The sequence below is a fragment of the Sesamum indicum genome, linkage group LG9 (assembly GCF_026168435.1).
Source record: "Sesamum indicum cultivar Baizhima isolate 11 linkage group LG9, ASM2616843v1, whole genome shotgun sequence".
Classification (NCBI taxonomy): Eukaryota; Viridiplantae; Streptophyta; class Magnoliopsida; order Lamiales; family Pedaliaceae; genus Sesamum; species Sesamum indicum.
Genome location: NC_142665.1, coordinates 20,331,622 through 20,351,277, shown reverse-complemented (window position 1 = coordinate 20,351,277; position 19,656 = coordinate 20,331,622). Strand labels below are relative to the sequence as shown.

At 34.6% G+C, this 19,656-nt stretch overlaps 3 protein-coding genes across 3 annotated transcripts; 1 reads left to right on the top strand and 2 right to left on the bottom strand.

Annotated features, from left to right (window-relative positions):
- The first annotated feature begins 1,021 nt into the window (after positions 1-1,021).
- On the top strand, positions 1,022-4,098 carry LOC105177967 (Tetratricopeptide repeat (TPR)-like superfamily protein). The gene is made up of 2 exons (XM_020699259.2): positions 1,022-3,242; positions 3,349-4,098. The coding sequence occupies exon 1, from the start codon at positions 1,133-1,135 to the stop codon at positions 2,930-2,932; it is 1,800 nt and encodes a 599-aa protein (XP_020554918.1). The 5' UTR covers positions 1,022-1,132; the 3' UTR covers positions 2,933-3,242; positions 3,349-4,098.
- A 99-nt stretch (positions 4,099-4,197) lies between these two features.
- Positions 4,198-9,464, bottom strand: LOC105177968 (Protein kinase superfamily protein). Its single transcript, XM_011101286.3, has 6 exons — positions 9,204-9,464; positions 7,745-7,877; positions 6,171-6,366; positions 5,709-5,830; positions 5,477-5,632; positions 4,198-4,734 (listed from the first exon to the last, which is right to left on the bottom strand). The coding sequence occupies exons 1-6, from the start codon at positions 9,368-9,370 to the stop codon at positions 4,414-4,416; spliced, it is 1,095 nt and encodes a 364-aa protein (XP_011099588.1). The 5' UTR covers positions 9,371-9,464; the 3' UTR covers positions 4,198-4,413.
- Positions 9,465-13,619: 4,155 nt separating this feature from the next.
- On the bottom strand, positions 13,620-15,518 carry LOC105177969 (homeobox-leucine zipper protein ATHB-40). The gene is made up of 3 exons (XM_011101287.3): positions 15,319-15,518; positions 14,826-15,151; positions 13,620-14,116 (listed from the first exon to the last, which is right to left on the bottom strand). The coding sequence occupies exons 1-3, from the start codon at positions 15,404-15,406 to the stop codon at positions 13,883-13,885; spliced, it is 648 nt and encodes a 215-aa protein (XP_011099589.3). The 5' UTR covers positions 15,407-15,518; the 3' UTR covers positions 13,620-13,882.
- Between the last annotated feature and the right edge of the window lie 4,138 nt (positions 15,519-19,656).

Here is a 19,656-nt window from a genome sequence, read left to right as displayed (position 1 = left end):
CCCTAATTCACTACTTATTTAGATTTAAGCGCTAACTACACCCTCCTTTCTTCCTTCACATTTAATTCAATTATATATAAAATTTCATATATTTCAAAACATTATATCTAACATCTTAATATTTATTGTTGACTACCAAATAAATTAATTTATTAATTAAAATTCATCGAATTTGCTGATATTAATAAAAAAATTAAATAAAAATTTATATTTATTTCTATTGACTTATTACAAATTTATTGCAAGTCAAATAATTTTTTATTTACCAAAACGCCTTTATATGTGTGAAAATAAGCATAATCACCTGCATTAGCGTATCAAAATATATATAAGAATAGTCTGGTCAAAAAAATATTTATCTGCAATAAGACAATAATAAACCAAAGAATGGTAAATACGAATTTGTATTCAAATTTTTTTTGACTAATATTAATAAATTCAGTAGATATTGACTAACGAATGAATTTATTTATTAAACGGATCAAACATCAAAAAGGGCTTAAGTTTACATAATTTTTTAAATTACAAAAAAATTTATCGATAGATATTATTTTTTCGCTCCAACTTTAATCCTATTTTTAACTTTTGTCTTAAAACATTCGTCATATCCACTGTTAATTAACTTATAATTTTTTATACAATTTGTTTTCATTATAAAAGTAAAAGGTATTGTGAACTGGATTGAATTTTTTTATTGCAATTAATGTTGCGTATTATATTTTGTTTTATATATATACATACCACGTGTATAAATATTACGGCATTAATTTTATTTAAAAAAATTAATATTTTATACATATAATTTATATATGTAAAATGAAATAAACAATGAAACATGAAATGAAATAAAAATATCGAATCCAATTTGCGACTTTGCACTCAATCATATTATTGTAGAGATTTATAATGTAGATTAGTTGGAGTTCGAATTTTGGGATAGGAATAGGAGGAGTATTTACTATTTACTATTTACTATTTACTATTTACTTTTTACTGTTTACGTTAAATATATATAGATGAATTTTGGTGAGTTGAATAAGGGCGTGATTTAAAGATGAGTACCTTTTGACCAACCATCCATTATTATGAGCCTTCTTCATTCACTCATTTTATCAAACACCTCCGTCGCAGCATGAACCCTCCCATCACCTTCAATTTCCTTACCAGTAATGTCTCTTTTTTTTTTTGGCGCCACAAAATGAGGAGAAATCTCAGATGCATGCCTTCCGTCTTCCTTGCGCTCCGTGATGAAATCTATTTTATCAATAAATCGCAATATGTCCAACACCCCCTTCCTTTGAGATTCCAAGTCCCCCACTTGACGCCTCCGCTCAGTAACCATTCTCTTGCCACACTCACTCTTTATGCATCTTTCAATTCCTCAGTCGACGGGCTAGGAGAAGCCCACAACGATGTTGATCGTGAATTTGAGAGCGATGCTGAAGATGCAGTCACGGATCACAAAAGCGCAGGCGAGTTTTCGTCTCGTGACTTGGCTACCCTTATGGACATTTTGCCAACAGGTGGTACTCAGGACAAGAGCAAAAAGCTGGAGCAATGTGGAGTGAATGTGACGCCGGCACTAGTGGCCAATGTTCTTTCTGGAACACGGAATGATTGGGAAACGGCGTTCACCTTCTTTCTCTGGGCCGGCAAGCAGCCGGGTTACCAGCATTCACTACGTCAATATCATTCGATGATAGCGATTCTTGGCAAGTTTAGGAAGTTTGATACTGCGTGGTCTTTAATCGACGACATGAGAGCTGCATCTCTTGTTACTCCGCACACGCTTTTGATTATGATCAGGAGATACGCAGCCGTGCACGATGTTGCTAAGGCAATCAATACTTTTTATGGGCTCCGCCGTTTTAAGTTTGAGATAGGAATGGAGGAGTTCCAAGGCCTGCTTTCGGCTCTGTGCCGGTACAAGAATGTGAAAGACGCAGAGCATCTGCTATTCTGCAACAAAACTGTGTTTCCCCTGAACACGAAAAGCTTTAACATTATACTTAATGGATGGTGCAATGTGATTGGAGACTTGCGGGAGGGGAAGAGAATTTGGAGGGAGATGGAAGAGAGAGGGATTAGGCATGATGTTTATTCGTATGGAAGTATCATGTCTTGCCATTCGAAAGTAAATCATCTGAATATGGTGCTGAGATTGTATGAAGAAATGAAAGTTCTTGGTATTAAACCAGACAAGAAAGTCTACAATGCCGTGATTCATGCTCTGGCCAAAGGCAGGTTAGTGAAAGAAGCTTGGAATCTCATGAAAACAATGGATGAGGAAGGTTTTACCCCAGACGCCGTCACTTATAACTCGCTCATCATGCCTCTTTGTAAGTCGCGGCTGTTGGATGAAGCTAAACAAGTGTTTGATGAGATGACTGAGAGGGGTCTGCGACCCACAGTTCGGACTTACCATGCCTTCTTTCGTGTTTTAAGGACAGGGGAGGAAGTGTTTGAGCTTTTGCAGAGGATGCGAATGACTGGATGCCATCCAAGTCATGACACATATATAATGCTCATCCGGAAATTTTGCCGTTGGCGCCAGCTTGACAATGTCTTCAAACTGTGGACTGAGATGAGCAAAAATGGGCTCGACCCTGATCGGAGCTCGTACATTGTGCTGATACATGGTCTTTTTCTGAATGGAAGATTAGACGAGGCACACAAATACTACCTAGAAATGAAGGAAAAGCATTTGTTACCGGAGCCAAAAATAGATGCTATGCTTCAGGCTTGGGTGGCAGGCAAGACAGATGCAGGCTGGCATGTGATTGCGTCAAAAGACGATCAATTTAACAGTAGTGAGCTTGGAGAAAAGACCAGAGATAGATCGAAAAGAAATCACAGGGACATCAACTTTCGCCGGCAACCTGAATTAAGAAGTGTAACCAGGGAGCGAGGCTTTTCTTTCTGGGATCCATGAGCATTTACCTTAATAGGATGCGAGCAGGTGGATGACCTCTTGAACTGAGCCATTTAGTTAGATGCCTCCTTAAGTATCTGACGGTATTCCTGTTCTCTATCTAATGGTCGAGTAACTTAGTGTGGTGTTTATACGCTTCAATTTCTACTTGCAATCAATAAAATCTGGTTGAACTATTTTGCTTGAGTGCATCCAAGTATGTGTAAAGAAGAAACTGCTACAGCACTAGAAGTTTGATATGGTGGGAGTCAATGCAAAGCTTGTCGAATATTTGGCCACATCATCATTGACACTGGGATGAGACATGAAGGTAGTCTTGAGTGAGAACTTTGTTTTGGTTGATCATGATAGCATTTTCTAGAATAGACTGAAATGCCCTGTGCCATTTGTTCTCACCTTAGTTCTATGTGATTTAGGAGGATGCAAGATGTGTGGGAAGAAAATCACTTGCTTTACTACGGTGAAATATACACCATCAGAAATAAAAGTTATTGCAGGAGAAGACCAGAAAGCACCTCTGTATGTGACTGAAATAAGGAAGGACAGTACTCTTGATAAGGCCTTATTTTGAGCAAACTACCACGAAGAGGTCCTCAAAGAGGATGGTGATTCCTGATGACTTCCGAGTAATGGGACAAACTGAAGTTATACCAACAGAGGACCGCTGAGCAGAAGATTGACATGGATAACATAATGATGGTTGTTTGGAACTTGGCTGGGACAGTAATACTTCCTTGCTTATTCAGGTCTGGAACAAAACAAGCAAGAAAGAAGATAATTGAAGTCAAGAGCAAGCCAAATCATTGAGGGTGTATGTCAACAAGCTCCTTAACCTAAAAGGATTGACGGTGTGTCATACAAGTTCCTTAACCTAAAAGATTGACTATATTCCAAGATGGTTGGAGATAAGTTTCAGAAGCAGTGAAGTTCCCGGGATCGAAAGTGTGATTCACAAAGTTCTTTCTTTTTCTTTCAATCAGAGAGAGAGAGAGAGAGAGAGAGAGCACATAACATTCAAGAATTCTTCAGTTTCCTACTCTGCACACTGATGTAAGAAACGTTAGTCTTAATGTTTATTACTCTGCCTCCACTGGCCAAGAGGAAGTGGGGATGCAAGAATTTTCCACAAGCACGTCAAAACATAATCAGAGAAAAAAGTTCTAGAATTTGACTAAAAAGTGTCATTTTCTGCAAAAAATAAAGATGAAAAAAGGCATTCTATCACCTCAACAAGCACGCTTACCATGGAAGTCAACAGGGCGAAAGAACCGAATCACATCAGAAGCTTTATTTTCTTTATACTATGCTCTACACCTTGATTTATAACATCATGTACAACCTCTATGGTGAAAGAGTCTAAATTACCACAATCTTTAAACTGCTCATGCATTTTTTTTACTGGAACAACCAAAATTAAGCATAACTTCTGAGACTATACAGGAGAGAGAACCCCCTTACAGATCTTAGCTGTATGTAAAAAACTAAAGACAGCTTCCGAAACAATGCAAGAACTTGAGGCATACACTCCTCTGTCTTTTCTTGGTTTCCTTGGGTGTTTCCGTCAAGAAATCTGCCGGTGGAGACTCTTCAATCTCTTCTTTGCTTCCTGAATATCCAGCCTCGAACAAACCTGGTGGTGCATTGAGTGATGTATTTGTCGGTAGGCAGATGCTACGGAGGAAGCTCTCAAGAAACACAGTAATTTGCTGGAATTCTGGTCGATGTTCTGGATTCTCTGCCCAACAAGACTGTAGGAGGCGTGCAAGCGGTGCAGGAATGTCATCTACGCTGGGTCGTCGGTTCTAGAATTTAAGACATCGCATGCATCATCAAGAATGATGAGATGTTGATGGAGACTATGAAAATTCATTAACAGTTGTAAAGCAACAGGAAATGACAGTGAAAAATTCCCTTCAAGCTTGCCGAGTTCTTATGGTAGTTCGGGGATAGTTGAAAATTTACATGCAAATTTCATTTAACCTGACCCAATGGGATGAAGTTGGTCATTGCACTTTCTCTGGAAAATTTTGTGGTTTTGAAGAAGTGGTAAATTTTAGAAAAAGTTGAGATAAACAAGCAAAGAGAAGGTGTTTGCATGAGAGAAGTAGATATGCTGAACTGGGTGTGTGGTAAAATATAGAAAAAAGTTGGGAGGATGTTTTCAAACCACACCTGCTTGGCTGTTTCCAGCTTTTGCTTCTTTTAAAGATCCCGAAACTAGAGACTCAAATTGGGAACATTCTCAAATAACTACTTTTCAGCTAAAACCACTTAACTTTAGAGTTCACAAATACAACCTATCAAATCTTGACTAGAGTAAACAAACCATGTAGTTTTGTAATAAATCTGGTGCGGAATCAAGAAAACTATACTCCCTGATTAGTTCACATCATCTTAAATCCCAAAATTTGTATTCAACCTATAGAATTTCAAAGAATGTATCGGAATCCTCATTCTTTGATTAAAGGTTGATTGAAAACTTTTAACCACTCTTTAATGATATGATGCAGTTGCTATATAATGGTGGGGGTAAGGAAGCCATACCGTCGCTGCAGCATATGCCACCATTATGTTGTTCCTGCCCTTGAATGGAGTGCGGTTGGTGAGCAGCTCCCACAGAACCATAGAAAAACTATAGATATCGACTTTGTGATCATAATGCTTCTTTATGCCCAAATGAAGAGCTTCTACACTGAACAACTGATTCAGGGAGAAAAGGATAAAGTGAGGCTATACAGCAATGCAGATAGATGAAAATTTTGTGCAGATAAAATACCTCAGGAGCCATCCAACGGTACGTCCCAGCCTCAGTTGTCATGTCATCATCAGCCTCTTCTCTAGCCAACCCAAAGTCAGCTAACTTAATTTTCCTTTTATCTTCAGTAAGAAGTAGATTGCCTACATAATCAGTAGAAATATTTCCATCAGTAGTGGAAACCAAAGCAGCAGGAAAAGATGGGCCTTATCCAGATGGACTTCCGAGTAAAATTTTACAATGTAATAGCTAAACTGATAGGCTAGTATGCATAGCTCATCACCATAAAACAATTGAGGATGTTCATATATATGTGCCCAATGTGCAACGACCAGCAAATACTACTTAGATCATGGTCAACTAGGAAAATACCTCGCAAGTCATACTTCATCAAAAACAGAAAACACGTTGACAGTATGGATGGTTAATACCAGGGAAAGTATATACATGAAGAAAATACAAACAAATAAGCATGAATTTTACTTGGTTTTAGGTCGCGGTGGATGATTCTGTTTTGATGAAGATATTCCATCGCTCGGGAAATATCTAAAGCAAAACATATGGCAAGCTTCAAATCTGTGCAATTTGGACGAACACTCCACAAGAACTTTTGAAGGGTGCCACCTCTCATGAGCTCTGTGATTATCATCATTGTTGGTTCCACAGCGACGCCAATTAACTGTTCAAACAACAAGAAACAGATATTATACAAGTTTCACTGTCATAAAACAGTGCTAAAATGCATGACTATGAGAATCAGAAAGTAGTGTTGTTATTTCATCTTCATTATTATCCTTCTAGCCTTGATCATTATGGTTGTAGACTTTGCTAGACAACTCCTTGGCCACATTTTAGGTGGGCTAGTTTGAACTCATCATTTAAGTAATGGAAAGGCAAAAACATGTAAAGCGGCAGTACGTCAATGAAAGCAGCAACAATGCTCTAACTTTTTCACCATTCTAATAACCACAGAGAAAGAATTCACATCCACAGACAACGGTATAAAACAGAAAAAGTTAGCCTGTACCATTTGCAAGCACCTTTTATCTAGAAAAAAAACCATATTGGCAGAATAGATAATCAGTGTGTGGTTAAGCTATAGAGAGCAATGAATCATTGTTTACTGATCCACATAGCATAATATGAAATTTCTCCCTAATCTTGTGGTTTATATAGTCTTATCCCATCTTGCAGAACTACAATGGAAACCCGAACAAATAGACCTCTTTTTGTATAGAGAAATCAGACAATTGATTCCTTTAGACTTGAAACTTCTTTTCCCTACTATCCTCCAAAAATCGCCATACCCTTTTTCCTTGATCCTTCACCTACATTCAACTACATACATGATCATCTGCTCCCATACTTAAACTAAACTCTGCAATTAATGTCAGACAGGTTGTACACGACATGCTGGATCGAGCAATGAACCCTTTGCCAGATACTGACCTACCTGAAATCACGAACGCACTATTTCATAGGCTTATTTGAGCTTTGGGTTTTATATCCTGGGCCAAATAACTTTAATTTAAATATTCACCGTTCAGAAAATTAACACAGTATCATAGTAAACTACAATTAGTGAAACTAGAGATCAAATTGCTTTCTCAGCTTCTCCTAAATTCCATGTTATCCTGATATAGTACCAGAGTCAGATTTGAAATGAGAATACCGTCCTTCATTCCCTTCACTTTGGCACAAAACTACCAGTGTCGGATTGGAATGAGGTAGATTCAGTCAGTTTTAGGAACGATATGCATGTACTACAGAGTAAGGGCAAAAAAAGACAACAGCACATAGTTGTTTTATCTGGCTTTTTACTTATTCACAGCAGCATCCCTACATGTATTAGAGACCATGATAATAAATGAGTTATAGAGCTCAAAGTTATGAAAGTTAAATGTTCTAAGTAACTGAGACTAATTAGAAAATAAATGAAAATACCAGGAAATACGTACTTGATAGAACTAAGGGTAAAATGCACCAATGTACTCGGGCCTGATAGATGTAAATTTTTTAAATAGATTCAGTCCGCACCCTTATGTATGTATACATACCTTTACAATATTGTCATGATTTACTCTAGAAAGCATTGAGACCTCCCTAATGAATTTTTCCTGGAGTTCTGGACTCATAATTGCTGACATGTCTGCTTGTATCACCTTTATAGCCACAGGCATCGACCTGTACCTGCAAAGATCAAAGGAACAACATTTTTGAAATATTCTTGATAACAAATTCCACTCATACTTCTCTTAACCTGTTATTATGCTGCATGTGGTAGATCTAATAAAGAACATACAATGGTTCATTGATAAGATAATAGGCACTTTTTGCAAGTACATTATGATAGACGACGTGTTTAATATGGTTAACTTTCTGCCTTCTGTGGATTTCAAGAGAAGTATAGTAGAGCAGAGAGAACATTTCTCATGTGCTCTTTTCTCCACGCTATGTCATTGTAGGTTCGAATGTTTATTATGCCGAGGTTCATTACTCTATCAACTCAACAGCGATTAATGCCCCTTATCTTTTCTTGATTACATAGATCTTCCTTCCCACAATCCCGCATACAGATTTTGTAATAATATGCGGAAAAAGCTACCTAAAAAGTCAGCAATCCTAGACCTACAATCTCAAAGAATTTGCGAATTACTTGACCAAAGAATATACCAATTCTTTCAGGGCCTTCAGCAACTCAATAAGAACTTTAACAGTCGATAAAGAAATCACTAATGTACACACTTCTGTTCCTTCTATGAAACTCTCTTCTAAATGGCATCTATCAAATCCGCATCAAGTAAAGCCAGAAAGAGATAAATTTACGGCATGCGTTACAAACTTTATTCTTTCTTCTACGTCATCAAAAGCTTGTAATGCAACTAGTGCGTTTTCCTTTCGTCATCACTTCCGCATTTTAATGGCATCCAACTAACACTTCTTCCTTGGTTTCTCAGTCAGAACTTCATCTCTATCAAGAAATTAAATTTTGCTGAAAACAAGCATTGGAAAAATAACATGATGCTCAAATTTATGCAATTAAACAACTCAGATTCTTGCTACCGGAGTCGGGTAACAGAAAATTCTGGCCATCTATTAGCCAATTCCATCAGCCTAGTTTTTCTTATACTCTTTTGCAGCAACCATTTCTCTGATTTTGGATATCAGAAAGACAAATGACAATGGAATACAATGACTAACACTGCAATTAACAAAAGCAAGAATACACAGAACAGAGATTGACAGAATGGGGAAAAAGTTGACACTCAGAATGAAAAAAGAAAATAATTAATCCTTGCTGAAACCTTCCAACACCACAACAAAAACAAGAACTTAAAAACTACACAGAGAAACCGGGGGGGGGGGGGGGGGTCAACATTCCAAAAATCAAAACAACAAAGGAATTAAGTATAAAACAGTGACATGCATGGCAATTCAAGAACATTAAACTCAACATTATTCATGAAATGGAACAGTTAAAGTGGGTTTTGTGTAAGGAAAAAAAGAATCACTCACAGTCCTTCATACACAACAGAATAGGTCCCTTCACTGATCATTGGCCCGATAGCAAGCTCTCTTACATCTATCAACAGCTTCTTATCAAACTGTACAGAATCCCAGGCACCCAAATCATCATAAAAACTGGACAGAGAAAGTTCAGAGGGTTTATCCTGATCAGCCATCTTCGCCAATAAACCCACTTTGCATTAACAGAGAGAGAGAGAGAGAATTTTTGTTGGGGTGGGGGTGTGTTTGAATGAGACACAGCGATAGAAATAAGAGGGAAAATCTTTTAAGTTAAGAAAAATATTATTGAATTCTTGTAATCCCATCATCAGTTCTGCTGACGTCAACAACAAAGGCCTATGAAATTACTATCTGGGCCTACTGGTTTCACTTTGACTGTGTACAAATACGAGGATAACTGTAAGAAATTGTCTTCTCGTGTGAGGGTATTCTGGTCATTTAATATAAAAATATTGAAAATTTTGGCTTTTTTTTTTGGAGGGGCTAGAATAAGTTATTATTTATGTGGAAAAAATGAAATCTTGGACACCCAAAATTCTAAAAAAATCGAGTTCAAATCCTATCAATGTATTTGTCTCTATTTATATTATTATCATTGATGACTGATAAATACTGTAAATTATTGATAGTTGATGATTAATACTCGGATATGATTTTCTGTGTGCAAATTTAGTATCACAGCTATGAAGTTACTATCGTAAAAGTTTGTCGTTTGTAGGATTTTAATTCAAATTTCATCCCATTCATATCTGACTTTAGTATCAACTAAATTTGTATCCGATTATAAGTATATATATGTAACGGAATTTAAATTTAATTTTAAAGAGTTGGATGTAGTTAAGACCCGAATTCAATTGAAATAAATGAGTGTGAATAATTAAATATAGAGAGCGGAACAATATCTATTATTACTTTGATTATTAAAATCGTACTTCAAATGAATATATTTTTTTTAGTATATCTCATAAATTATTTCTTAAATTTGTGCATAGAATTGCTTTAGCATCTCATCTTCGTTTTTTGACCTTATCATCCTAAAAAGTTTAAATTTTATTTCATTCCTATCCCTCGAATAATTTTCCTGTGAAAAGTTGGACATGTATTTAAATAATGAAAAAAAAAATATTTTAAGTAATATAAATGCTAAATTAAAATGAAAATTTGGCTTTGATTATGAAATGGCTTTGATTAACAATTAAGTTATTTTTTAAGAAAATTAATTTTTTTTTTATATTTACCTAATTTAATTATTTGAAAATTATAATTTTGAAATTAGGTGTGAATGATATTTGTATATGAATAATTAATAATGTATTTTGTTTATATTTCATACACTATGTAATAAATAGCTAGTGATTATAACAATAACATTTAAAACAATAATTATGAAAAATCATATGAATTGATTCATTAATCAGTATTACACTCGCAACTTTTTTATTGCTCATTGAATCATGTCGCATAAGTTTATTCAGAAAATATTTATTATTCTAAAAATATTGAAAAATAAATAATTTTAAACAACTAAGAGTGTCGAGCTAGGCGGGTTTTTATCCAAAACGGGTCCAAGTTCGAGATTTTTTAAAATTAAATGGGGCGAGTCTCAAGTCCTTCCCAACCCTCCTTAAATCCGCACCGTTGTTCACCCTAATTTTAGATGATGATTAGGTTTTTTGTTACTAGTGATTACTAACACAATCCATGTTTATGCATAATTTTATTAGGTCTTAATATATATACTTTTGATATTTTATGATATATCTTTAAATAAAAATATTTTTAAAAAATTATAAGATATTATTACAAATACCACCATTGAAATCAATATCCGTCTAACAAATACTTCATGGCGACAACTCATTATAAAGCGTATTTGTTAAACGCTCGTTAATTTTAGAAACGTATTTGTAGTTTTTCGACAAGCCTCGAGATAGTTCGTCGTAATTTACTATATGATTTTAAAAAAAAAATACACTTTGAATAAATATTTTGGGTTCTAAGCCCAAATGATAATGTAAAATACTCAACTGGGCCAAGTTTTGCGGTTTTTAGTTTCGGCCTGAAAAGTCATAATTTAGGGCCTCTTAACCCGTAATGGGCCCATCTTTTCCTAAATAATTATTGGCTCATTCCCACATTACGTAATAAATGAATTTTTTTTAATTTCTGAACTAACTCAACATTTTATTTTATTTTTTTTGGAATTATCATTTCGAAACTTTTATTAGCAAAAAAAATAAGAAACTAGTTTCATTCAGTTAAATATATATTTATCATTCATATTACAGATAGAATTAACATCAGAAGAAATATGACTTTTTGTCGTGATTTGATTAAAAAAAAATCGTTTCTACAGGCGAGAACAAGACATTAGTCAAAACTAAAATTATGTCAAATATTAATTAATTATAGTTAAAAAAAATATAAAATGTGATAAATAACATTAATTTATAATATTGGGAAATAATTGAGGGTACGAGTTTGGGAGGTAGGCAATAGTATTAAGTAATACTATTTTAGTGATGGAAAGAGACAATTCTCAGTAATTAATGCCTGGAAATATAAGCAGTATAATTCAAAGATTTTATATATATATATTTGCAATGATATATATAATTATTAGTGTAAAAGTTTTCCCTAAATGTTGAAAAAACGCATTCAACTTTTGAAATCGCAGTAATTGTTTAATGCAGAGATAAGAAGCGTGCTGCAAATGTTGTCATCCAAGTTGGTGGGAATTGACAATAGGGCCCAAGCTTTACTTCTTACGCTAGTATTGTTGTCTCATTATAGTACGATTTTGGCAACGTTGTGCTGTTCAAAAATTTCACGTTTTTATGGTCGGATTCAACTAATTATCTAAAGTTGTATTTGAATTGAAATATTTGAATTTGAAATAGAGATTTTAAATGAGTTTATAGTTCAAATTTGAAATTTAAGTTGTATGATCATGTTCAATGACTATTATGACTATTTTGTTTTTAATTATGTCAATTGGCCGTGATTAAATACTGCATTTTTTATAGTGACATAAGTGTAACTATACTGCTTTTAGCACCCTGCAATATTGTAAATGTGTAAATTATGCACCTATAAAAAAAATAGCGATTTACCCCCCTATATTTTCTAAAATGCAGCAATTTACCTTCCTGTATTTTTTAAAATTAAGCAAATTTACTGCTCTAGATCGGGGGGAGATTGCTTTATTTTAAAAGATACAGGGAGGTAAATTAATGTTATTTTTTCATATGAGAATAATTTGCTCATTTGTAATATCACATGGGGTAAATTGCATCAAACCCTATAATTGAAGCGGATGGTTCTGGTGTCTTATAATTTTTTTGTTTGTTATTTTTATTTTTATTTTTATTTTAAACTTTATTTATTTATTTTATTTCTTCACTTCTCATGTTCAAGTAACTACTACTCCCCCACTTATTATCCCGTTCATCCATATTTTTCTTTATATATGAATTTTCTTTCATTCATTTATTCTCTCTATTTTATTTTACTTAATTGCATTTTGATAAAAACTATTAATTAAATAAAAATATTATTGTATCAAGTATGCATTTTCGACTAGTTTATAACGAGCAATGGATGTAGTATTCTGCATTTTCTGAATAAAAAATAAATAAGGGTCTAGAAAAATTGAACTTCTTATTTGATATATAACAGATAATTAAATTTTTTATATATCTATATGATGATAATTTAATGAATATATATATATATATACATATATATTTGTTCTACCAATATATATATGTCTTACTAATAATTTTGAACATAGGTAATTTTATGTACAAAATTATATTACTAAGTATCAATTATAATTTGATCGAGAAACACAGTACAGAAAATCTCGTAACTTAAAGAATATATTTAATAATAATATTACTATTGTCACTTGACGTTTTATTACTAATATGTCATTTATAAAGAAAATAGGGTTTATAGTCGACAAATTTTTCCGTATAATTCCTTTTTTTGTTTTGGTTTTTGAAACTCTTCTCTTTTGTAGTAAAATATACTTGGAAAATTAATTAAAAAATAAATTAATATGAGACCACGTTATTATCATCGATAGTAATCATAGTAGTTCATATGTAAAAGAAGCTCTTTTTTCTAACAAAACCTGCAGCCGCAGTTTATTTGTTACTACAAGTTAAAGCAAAGACATAGTGTGAATTCTCATGAAGTCAATCCCTCCCCCACATTCTTACATTATTAATTAATTATCCTATGACTATGTGATTAATCCTACTTTTAATACGAGTTTAATAATGTAATTTGGATACCATTTTAGTGTTAAAATTGACGAGTTCTGATTTCTCATTTTTAACTATATATATTTCTTACATATATACATACGAGACAAGTAGAATAATTAAAGACGAGAAGTAGAACAAACAACTATGATTATAACATTAGTCAAAAAAGCAAGTTACACTAGTGACAATTACTAATTACGTCTAATAATCACTACCTAGCTAGTAGTCAATATACACTAATTAAACACTTGAAAATAGTACCTAATTTAACTCGAAAAACAAAGAGAAAAATTAAGCAAAGATTAATTTACATGATGATTAGTCATTATCTACACATAGAAATGCCCCACCCCTACCCCCTAACCCTAGCAATTATCCACTAATACTTATTAATTACATATAGTAGAAAGTATTCCACTCTAATCCTTGAGCGTAATTCTCCTCCGCCTCCGGCACGTAAAACACATTTCCTAATCCCTCCATCCCGAATTCCCCGAGGAAAGGCGGGTCCATGGCCTCTATCGAGAAGGATGAACTCGGACTATTGCTCGAAACCCCATCCCATCGCTCTGACAGCCTGTGGATTTCCTTCTCCGCTTCCTGTAGTTGTTCTTTCAGCTTCAAAAGCTGCACATAGATATGTCCCAACTATCGTTAAGGTCAAACTTTAACACAATCATTCTTCATAAATTGTGTACTAAGGACAGACAAACACGTGAAATGTGTACGTATATGATGGATGGGAGAGTAAATCTAGAACATACACGTGGGGTGGGGGGTAAGGCCATCCTATGGGTGGGGGGGGGGGGGGTTGGAGCTTAAAGAACAAGGTACGGAGCATATAGTACAATTAGTTGCACTATTTTGGGGTGGCAGACTCCAATAGCTTGTCTATTTTTCCCATTGGTCTTCATTTTTTATGGAAATTATGCTTTTTCCCTGAGCCCAAGTGCATGCATCTCTAGAGGATGCATTCCTACAACTGCTACTACTGCCTACTCTTTCTTGACAAGCCCCTATGTGAATTGACAAATTTAGGCTTGGTTTCTTTGAGTAATTACAGCTAATTGTCATCTTGTGGGTAGATGGAGAGGATGGATGTGTTGCTCTATCTTATGTGTGTGTGAGTTGATGTAGGTGTAATGGGCTGATAAAAAAGTATGGAAATTTATGGGCGAGGGTATTGTATCTGTGTATATGTTAATGATATCAGAATATGTATTTATTTAAAAAATATGATTTCATGTGAGTGTTGAATCTCATCAAGAAAAACCCACAAAACATTTCATGTTTTTCAATGCTTGTATGTATAAGAGATATACGGGCATATACATACCTCAGTCTCCAGGCGGCATTTCTCCACTACAGCAGTTTCGTGCTCGGACTTGAGCTTGGAGTACTCTTCCTCCAGCTTCTTGCTCTTCCACCTGGCCCGCCGGTTCTGAAACCACACGGCCACCTGCCGGGGGTCCAGCCCTAGCTCCGCCGCAAGCCTGTCCTTCCTCTCCGACTCCAACTTGTGCTCGCTCCCGAAACTCCTCTCCAGCATATTCACCTGCTCCTCGCTCAGCTTCCTCTTCCTCATAACCCCATCACCGGCGCCGCCCCGATCGCCTTTGTTCTTCTTACGTCTCCGCCGTGGCTTCGAGTTCATCGCCGCCCCTGTTTGTACATGTGAAAATCATCATCATCATCATTACCAAAAACTCTGATGCATGCACATAAATCTATATCTATCACACTTTCTCTCTCTCCTCTCTCTCCTCTCTCTCTCTCTCTCTCTCTCTCTCTATATATATATATATATATATAGAAGTGCGTTTACTGACCTTGTTCTGGTACAAACTGGCTGTATATCCCATCTGGATAGTACTGAGAAATGAGTACCATTTGATCGTCAACTTCTTCAGGGTTCATTATTAATCTCTCTCTCTCTCTCTCTCTCTCTCAACTTTTTATGAGTTGAGTTGCAAGTTGGAGTGAATTAGGAAGAAAGCTGGTATGTTAGGAGGCGTTGGGGAGTGGGGGGGAAGCCTTTATTTATAAAGGTGTGATGATAGAGATGAGTCTTGGTCTTGTTCTCAATTTCAAGAATGCCACTCATCCAGATAATTACTGTGTGTTGTGTATGTGAGAGAGAGAAGAGAGAGAAAGACACACGCATGATACATACATGGATACACATGTATGTATAGGCATGATGAGATTAGGTTTTCTCAAATTGGGAAATTTGGAATTAAAATTAGAAGCAGGGGCGGGGGGGTGGGTGTGGGGGTGGGATGGCTTTTTGGTCTTGGTGTCTTGATTTGGTGAGACGTGATTGAATGAATGGGGTTCTGTTGGGGGGTGGGGGAGGGGGGGGGTTGAGGATGAAGTGAGGTTCACCTGGGTTTCTTGTGTGAACCAAACACTTATCTTTTTTGTCTGCATGATCCCGAGGAATAATAGCCGCAAATCACCGGCAACAAGGCCCCATTTGGTGGGCTCAGTATTGGATCAGATGGATGGTAACAAACTCATGTACTATTATGTTTTTATCTTGCAACCATGTGATGCATCAATCATTCTATTTTTTATTTTTTTTTGAAGTGTTCATTGTATATTTATATTAATATTTCAATAAATTAAACTACAGTTGGATTCAAGAATGTATTGATATACCACTAATAAAATAAAATAACTTATAATAAATTCACATAAAATTAGACAGATACTCACACGTCTAGTGAAACTCCAACCCATAACCCCAGTCACTTCATTTTCATCCACTATTAGAAGAAATTATATGATTATTAATCGTTCATGAAAAAATTAAATTTGTCGGCACAAAACATATTAATGTGATAAAATTATGCCTCGTATGGTTTCAATTTTAGTTTTCAGTTTGTTGGAAAAATAATAAAAGTGAAAACATGTCTATTACATATAAAAAATGTGTTGCTACCATTCCCTACCATTTCAGCCGAAAAGACTGAAATATAAAAAATTAAAAAGATGTAAAATTAAAATATTACTCTAAAAAATTAAAATGACAAAATATCAGATAATTTAAGATACGAGATAAAAAAATGCATTTAAACCATACTATTGATGATCATACTAATCTAACTCAGTATTGTCTGTTCTCAATTCGACTCATGTGTCTTGCAGCCATATCCCTAAATCTTTATTATTATTCTATATACTTATTCTCATTTATTAGATTAATGGAGTTTTATTTTATTTTAAAAATTATATTGAGAAATATATATATTATTATTATTATTTTGCATAAATCATCACTAATTATACAAACTACCCATGCCTTTTGAAAATTATACATACACCCACCAGAAACTTCGATGATATCATGTACGCAAACTACCCCTATTTTATTTTCAAAATTACACACACACACACATACATACCAGAAAGGCCAACTGCATCACACAAACTACAGATACTTTTTGGATGTCAATGGTGAATATTTATATACGTAATTACGCAGAAATGAATAACTGGTGTAAGTATGATTATCTTAAAATATTATGGAAATTCTAATCTCAATCAAGTCCTCCCATCTCTGAACTATTCTAATGGATGATGAAGTCAAGCCAAAAGGCTTATTAAAATGAAGAAAGGGATATAGTGATGTAAATAATTATACATGTATTGTCTGTTTTTTTAGGTGTATGACACATCTCTGTCAAAATACAGATTTCAACTGGGAACTGATAATGAGGTGTATAGAGTGTAGATGAAAGCAAGCTTCTGTATTAAAGTGGTCAATGTGCCCACACTTTTAATTGAAGTTAGGCAAAAGTAGAAAATTACGTACCAAGACAAAGAAAGTAAAGTTGTAGTCATTCATTCAAATAAACATTATTTTTTAGTCGCAATAAAAAATTATTATTTTATTAATTAGTACAGACGAAAAGATAATATTTATTACACTCATAAGAAACATCAATATTCTTTAAAGAAAATTACTTCTAGTTTTTGAAAAATTATCGACGCACCCTAAAAAACGTCAACAATTCTGCACAAACTCCCCTTGTTTTTACACAGTCATGTGTGGTTTCTGTAATAATTTATAATTTAATTATAACTGCTTATTAGAAAAAGGGGGTGATCCGGGTCGAAATCTACGCGACCTCCTTGGATTGATCTCCCAAGCGGTTCGAGGTCGCTCCTCCTCCAGACTAGTGATTGGGCCCTGAGAAAAGAAGCAGATCGTTAGGCTTGTTGGGGTGGCCCCCAGCTAAGGCCCTCCGATGCTTAAGTCAGCGTTTGGTTCTGAGGTCGAAATAGGGGGTCGCTTAGAAAAACAGCAAGCTGAAGCAACCCGAAAGTAAAATGTGGTCAAGACAACATACCATTAATGCACTGACTGGAGGTATTTATAGAGAGAAATTGAGGGTCTGTTGATCCAATGCGCGCGTTGGTAAACAATGCGCGGGTCATGCTGGTAAACTTGCAATTTTGAGTCCAATCAAAAATAAAATTGTCTTTTTATGATAAAATAGAATTTTACCCACATCAGGGGTGGGGGCATGCATATTGAAAAGTGAATTAAATGCTAAATAAAAATGTTATAGAAAGAAAAAATGGGAAAAGCGTGGTGGAGTTATCCACCAAAAAATGAGTGATGTGCAGCACATAAATCGGGGAGGAAGATGTGTGGGAATTGGGTTTCCTGATTGGGGGAGATAGATATTTAAGAAGGGTCGAGGGATCCGGGTCAATTCTGAGGGTGGGTGGGTACGTGTTTGTGTAAATAGGTCGGGTAATTGGGTCATCGGGATCCGAAACCAGAGCGCCTCGAAATGATTAAAGAAATGGTACGGTTGGCGTTGCCCTCTCTCTCTCTCCCTCTGGATTTGCACAATCAACTCGCTTTTGTTGTCCAATTAGGTGGTATTTTCCTCTTTCCATGCATTCCTTTTTTAAATATAATCCCCCCCCCCCCTCCCCACCCCACCTTCAATTTCAATTTTTACTTCATTTTTTTCCCTAAAATTTTATAACAATTAGGAAAATGATAATATAATATTTATTTACTGAAATAAATATATATTTGATGCAGGGACCATACACAAACATCCGTACGCGCAAAATCCTATCGTTCTTATTAGAAAAAATATGAGTTTTTACTATTATTAATTAACATGATTAATAATTATGACGAATATTAATTAACCATAACTTTGCAGCGACTATTAAATGTCATTTCTGTAAACAAGGTCAAAATACTTGCAATAATTAAAAACTATAACAAATATTTTGGGCATATATAGGCAATTAACTGTAATAAAAATCTAAATTTTTACATCGATTTTATCTAATTATGGACTCACAATGAGCATGCTTATAATTTGTAATTCGGTCACACTTGTAAATACCCACATTACATGATTCAAATATAACGTTTAGTACCTATACTAGTTTTTACAAGCTCATATATCTGTTTTACAGTCTTATCAACTTAAGCATGATAAGGTTATAATTGACGTTATTTTTATATATTTTTTGTTACAGATAACATAGATAAATTTAAAGATGTGTCGGAGTAATAAAAAACTCTCTTTAAACATTTAAAACATATCAAATCATTCTTAAATTCGGACATGTTTTCAATCTTCATCCAACATTGTAGTAACCTCCGTTACATGCAAGCTTAAATTATATATATTATATATATATATATATATTTGTAGAATATATTATTGTTTCTTTAATAGAAAAAGAAAAAGTGGAAGAGGACACGTAGCAGCGCATGCGTGGCTCGAGAAGGGTGAACAGTAGTTAGGGGGAAATAGAGTAAGATATGTGATTGGTCTGTGAGAGTTTTGAGGCACAACAGCAGTAACCTAAGCTATGACATCACATGCACACATACACACACACAATGAGACATAGGGGTACGAGACAAAGTAGGCTGAATCTAGACCATATAACCAACTCCTGATAGTGTGATTGGTATATAGAAACGGAATGGAAATGAGGTAAGTATTCTCAAATTCACTCTTATATTGTAATTGGTATGTTATAAATTTAAGAATATTTTACTATGTTCGGTTTCATTTTTAATTTATTTTAGTGTGTTTTGTGAAAATAAAAAAAAAAAGAAAAATAAAGATAAATAAGTATGTATTAGAGAAAGTGTGTATGTTTAGATTTGTTTTTGT